Raw genomic sequence first — 5,652 nt, forward strand, 5'->3', positions numbered from 1 at the left:
TGCTGAGTTATATGCTAAAGTCAATGATGATGTTTATAAATATTGGTCAGTTTTCCTTTGACTGAATGAGGTGATTATTGTTAACAATGTAATTTACCTAATATTTATCTTAGAAAGTAAATTTAGGTGTAGCACAATCCTATAAAACAAACTTACAAAATGAGTATATTATAATTTGGTCTTATTTATCGCACTAACAGTTTCATTTCATGTGTAATATGTATATGTTCTTTTCATATCTTAATTGAACTCCTCTGTTAAATCCTCCCATGCATTAGACTTGCTTCAACTTAACTATCATTAACTAATCTTATAATTAACTCAATTAGCAAGTCCACAGGTAAATTAACTCTTCAAGCTTCTTTATCTCGATTATTTACACAATCATTAACAGTATTGGAAAGTTGCTTTTCGAAATGGAAACTTCATTATACAATAGTTCTTGGAAGTTCTGAAAATGTGAGAATCAATCGCTGCTACTAGTGGTGCAAATATCCACTTCAGTTTTCATAGGACTAAATATGAATGGCTCGGGTGGAATTTGCAATTGATCCGTGCTTCCTTCTAACATTTCAACCACCCGACTCATAGCAGGCCTGTCAGAAGGGATTGTCTGTATGCACCACAATCCCACAATAATCATTTTCTTACAAATTTCATTTTCCTCTGGGGTCATACCTTCATGCCATGCTAAATTTTTTCCCACCTCAACGTGCTTGTATATCCAATGGGGAAAATATGTCTCACTTGAATGACTTGCTTCAATGCTGATATTTTGCCTTCCTCCAACCATTTCCAAAATCATCATTCCGTAACTATAAACATCAGATTTATACGAAACCCCTCCAAAGCTTCTGTTCCACACCTCTGGAGCTATGTACCCAACTGTCCCTCTAGCACCATACATAGATATGATACTTTGTGTGTTTGAGCAGAGCTTGGCCATCCCAAAATCAGAGATTTTAGGACAGAAATTTTTGTCCAAAAGAATGTTGCTTGGTTTTATGTCAAAATGCAATATCCGAGTGTTGCAGCCTCTGTGCAAGTACTCCAATCCTTTGGCTATTCCTTCGGCAATGTGGTGTAGCCTTTGCCAACTCAAAGGTGGATCAGTTTCCAAATTCTTGTTGGGAATATACTTTTCAAGTGATCCATTTTGCATAAAATCGTATATAATAGCCTTCTTCTTGCCTTCAAGACAAAAACCAAGGAGATTAACGATGTTTACATGGGATGTTCTGCTGATGCTTATAACCTCGTTGATAAATTCTTCCCCGTTTCCCTTGGAAGCATTCAGTAGCTTCACAGCCACGGGAGCTTTGTTGCATAGATTTCCCTTATATACCTGACCATAACCACCTTGTCCCAGTTTGGACTCAAAATAATTGGTCATTTTCTTGATATCTGAATATGAGTACCTTTTTATGGGAAGTGGTCCATTATTTCTGATGAAGGCCTCAATGTCTCGATCAATCTTTCTCGCCTGCCGAATGTCTGACAAAATTGGTGACAATTTTCTTCCAAAAATGTAAATTACGACGCATGTCAGCAGTGCACCAATTCCTCCAGCTATAATAAAACCTGCAAGCAAAAATAGAAAAGTAATTCAGCTCTTCTAGTCCTTGAAATGAAGGTTCCGAAATTTCGATACATTCACAATGGAACACTATCATGTGAGAAACGTTAATTATCGAGAATATCATGGTTTAGTTTAACTTCTAAATTCGGTGACAAAATGATGACAAACCACATAAATCATTTCCTTTTCAATATAAACCAGAACTAGTAACAACAGATTAGTCATCTTTTCACAACGCAGGTTGTCTTGGTTTGGTACTTTGTTTTTTATATTAACATCATTCGGAAAATCCAAGGCTTTGGGAGTTACTTGTTTGATAAGATTATGTTGCTAAGCGTAGGAGAAAGTTAGCATGAGCAAATTTGTGATTCTGGTGTTACTTTTTAATGTTTCTGCTATCGAAAATTCTATCAAAGAGGTTGTAAAAACAGTTTATAAAGTGAGTACACTTTTCTGCGAAACAAGAAAATGACAAGAAATATAATTAAAGACATAAATTATACCTATAATTAATCTTGACAAACCAGAACTGCTTCCCCCTGCTATCAAAACAGAACATGCTCAATTAAATAATACAACTCATACGCAACCATATTAGTAAAACTCAATTGCTTAATATGTGGAAATGGTCGGAACCATGATAGTGCCAAGTATTCTTATTTAGATGATTCCACCATTTGGCAACAAGCATACCGTAACACGAAGTGTCTTTTGTACTTCCATCCTTGCAGAAACACAGCACCTTCTTCTCGGGGTTACTGTAGCCGCAGACTCCACCACTAGCCTCGCACTGAACGCAATACGAAGCAGTGTGCCATTCAAGAACAAACCCTTTATCCATGGCACTCGAAAACTGGCTTATCAAGTCACCGTCACTTGTAATCGCATCCTTCATCACTGTGACCACAATCTTTTCCTCACAGTTCCCGGACCAGTCAAAACCTGTGGTCTCGTTCCCCGACACAAACACAAAAGACTGGTTTGTCCCAGAACGGAGACACTGGATTGAAGGCACACCAGAAGGGTAGTTAGTGCAGTTGTAGTAAAAGCTAAGGTTTAAGTTCAAGGGGGAGTGAGTGAGCGGTAGGTTGCCTAAGGGAACAGCGTGACGTGCCTTTGGACAGGTTTCGTTGAAAGTGTCAGGATCCAGCAGCTTAAGGCTATGGTTCTCATAGTCTATATTTTGTACCGTATAGTATAATCCTATGTGAGAAAAAACTGTGACGCCTCCACTACAGAGAAGGCCAAGTTCATGGTAACCGCAGAGTTGGTCAGTAAGGGAAAGCCAAAAGGGGTAGCTGATGTTAGGACCAGATGTGCAGCGTTGAGTAAGGCAAGTTGGTGAGAATGATGTGTTGTGGATGGCAGAGGTATTGGTGAAGAAGAGAAACAAGGTAGAAACAAAGCAAACAAATGCAATTTTGATGAACATCAGGACCAATACAGCATAACCTATTCAGTATTGGGAAGAAGAGGGTCTGTTTCAACATATACGTGAAGATTAATCAGACTTCCAATGTCCAGAGCATGAAGGAAATTTCTGGGGAGATAGCAAAGTTGAATTTTCGTTACCCAAACACATCATAACTCAGTTCTGGTCAATAAGAGAAACAGATCATAGTAGCGAAGGAGAATCTGTTTCCCGTTTCTCACCTTCTACTTTTCACATTCATACATTCAATGAAATGAAAATGTTTCGTAACGTGCAACTTAATTTTCATATCATTTCTCTATTTCTTTTAATTCATATAAAAATTAATTTAACATAAAAAAATCACACACAATCTTCATTTCATCGATACCTATACATATAATATTAAATATTAATAAATAATCTAATAATAATGATATGATAATTTTATCAAACAACAAATCGGTTAATATAATGTTAAATAAGTTTTAAATCTAATTCAATTTTATAATATATAAAATGTAATTTTCATCCATTTATATATTTATACATATTTATATATTTATAAATATGTTTTATTTTTAGTTAATATAAATATATCTGAAAAACAAAATTTCAAATAACATTTTTATGAACGTGTTGACGAGAATATCATATTCACTTGTAACAATTTCTTTCTTCTTTAGGAGATATTGTAGTTTTATTTACAGAAATAAAAGATGTTTCAATACAACCCAAAAAGTCTTAGATTTTTTTGAGTGAGAACTATAGGTCGTTTCCAAAAGTTGAAATGTTTGTTAGAGTTTTAAATACGTATATTAGGCTTTGTTGACAAATTACATCAATGGAGAGAAAATAAGTAGATGTTGTTTAGGGTCCTACATGAGTAGGTGAGAAGGAAGAAAATATGAACAATTATAAGTTCTTATGTTTTTCGTTGAGATTATACTTGCATTATTGAGCTCCAAATATGTAGGAATTGTTTTTTATTTGTAATATTATTATTAATTTTTTGTTTTGCTTGTTCACTAAATCTAAACGTGTTTAAAACGAATAAGATAGTCCATTCATTTAAAATGAAAGAAAACTTGATTCAATTGGATAAATTCACTAGTTCTTTTATATTCTATACCCATTCTTTTAATTTTGGAAATATATTCTAAAATATAAAAGTTAAACATTTTTATAGGACACAGCAAGTTGAACCCTTTATTGGGTGAGCAAGAAAAAAATAAATGGCTCACAAAACATAATAAACAAAGACTGGGTCCAAAATTAGATCCAAAATAAAAAACGATTTCCATATCTTTCTTTGTATTCCCCCTTTCCTCGTTTATTTTTGGGTTAAATATGTTTTTACTCCCTAAACTATTGGTCGTTTCTGGTTTTCGTCCCTGTTTCAAAGTAAGGTACAATTTGGTCCTCATTCTTTTCGAAACGTTCGTTTTAGTCCTCGAAAACTAAACACTGTTTAAAAATTTGGTCCTCATTTAGCAACAAATGAGGACTAAAACCAAAATTCTGAGGACTAAAACGAACGTTTCGAAAAGAATGAGGATCAAATTGTACCTTACTTTGAAAGAGGGACGAAAACCAGAAACGGCCAATAGTTTAGGGACTAAAAACATATTTAACCCTTTATTTTTCTGTACAATGACATTTATAGATTAAGAAAAGTCCAATTTTTTTTTAAATACTCACAAAATTTATTTAACTGGAGAAGTAAATTATACAAAAATGGTAAAATATTGAAGTTTCCCGAGTGAGATAGTACAATCTTTACTTCAACTAGAGTGTGAAACTAAGCTTACTTAATGTAGTTAATGTTATATGGATGGACTCTTTATTAGTTGAACTAAAAATAATTTAGTTAAACTCAATTCACTTTTTTTTAATCAAACATTTTGTAACTTGTCGTGATCCACCATATATTAATTATTTAAATGAATGGATTCCTTTAAATATGTTTTATTTAATAAATTCATTTTAAATATTTATTTTATTACAAAGTAGATTTGACTAAACTCGTTTATATAGTAATACAATTAAACTATTCACCTATTAGTATTATTATAAAAATGATAATTGAAAATTAAAGTATCAAATTATATAATTTGAATTATAATCTTTAGTAATGACTAATTGTAATACAAATATGATGAAAATGATAAAGGATTGTTGTTACTGGATTACGGGACAACAATCTTCAACACAGTTCAAACTCATTTAAACTATGACTAAGTGAGTCGGTTTCAATTTGACATTCATTTAAAAAAAATGAATTTTTTTCAACCTAATTTATCTCAAACTCAAAGTGATCTAGATTGTCTCTCGAACTTAAACTAATTTTGGTATCTCAAATTTTGATTCACATTACAAGGGTCAAAAGACCCACATTTGAAAATAGTTCAAAAAGGTAAAAATGCCCACAAAAACCATATGGATAAGGATAAACCCATGAACTATTTAAAAAAATCTTATTTAAAAGTGAAAATGAAAAAAAAAACAAATATTTACTTAAAAAATTGTGTACATATAAAAAATATTTACTTAATTAGACATGAGTCAAGTTATGCCAAATTAGGACCATGTTCTAATTGAGAGGAGCCTTTATTTACATGGTCTAAGGTTTGACTATGTTCAAGTCAGGCCAAGGTGGATT

At 32.7% G+C, this 5,652-nt stretch overlaps 1 protein-coding gene across 2 annotated transcripts; it reads right to left on the reverse strand.

Annotated features, from left to right (window-relative positions):
- Positions 1–387: 387 nt before the first annotated feature.
- LOC124826260 (LEAF RUST 10 DISEASE-RESISTANCE LOCUS RECEPTOR-LIKE PROTEIN KINASE-like 2.1) lies at positions 388–3,254 on the reverse strand. Of its 2 annotated transcripts, none has more exons than XM_088103028.1 (3): positions 2,273–3,254; positions 2,083–2,118; positions 388–1,581 (listed from the first exon to the last, which is right to left on the reverse strand). In XM_088103028.1, exons 1-3 carry the CDS (start codon positions 3,009–3,011, stop codon positions 467–469), a joined length of 1,890 nt encoding a protein of 629 aa, XP_087959154.1. In that variant the 5' UTR covers positions 3,012–3,254; the 3' UTR covers positions 388–466. The 2 variants fall into 2 exon arrangements, with proteins under 2 accessions (XP_087959154.1, XP_047155002.2); XM_047299046.2 differs by having other exon boundaries at positions 2,083–2,121.
- Between the last annotated feature and the right edge of the window lie 2,398 nt (positions 3,255–5,652).

The sequence above is a fragment of the Vigna umbellata genome, chromosome 1 (assembly GCF_029865625.1).
Source record: "Vigna umbellata cultivar VRB3 chromosome 1, Vumbellata_1.0, whole genome shotgun sequence".
Lineage (NCBI taxonomy): Eukaryota > Viridiplantae > Streptophyta > Magnoliopsida > Fabales > Fabaceae > Vigna > Vigna umbellata.

Excerpts from the sequence above, each read along its gene's own strand:
- LOC124826260 (XM_047299046.2), bottom strand. The coding sequence starts at position 3,011 with ATGTTCATCAAAATTGCATTTGTTTGCTTTGTTTCTACCTTGTTTCTC. Across the intron at positions 2,122-2,272 it reads AAAAGACACTTCGTGTTACG|CAGGGGGAAGCAGTTCTGGT; the intron begins GTATGCTTGTTG and ends CTGTTTTGATAG. Across the intron at positions 1,582-2,082 it reads TTTGTCAAGATTAATTATAG|GTTTTATTATAGCTGGAGGA; the intron begins GTATAATTTATG and ends TTTTGCTTGCAG.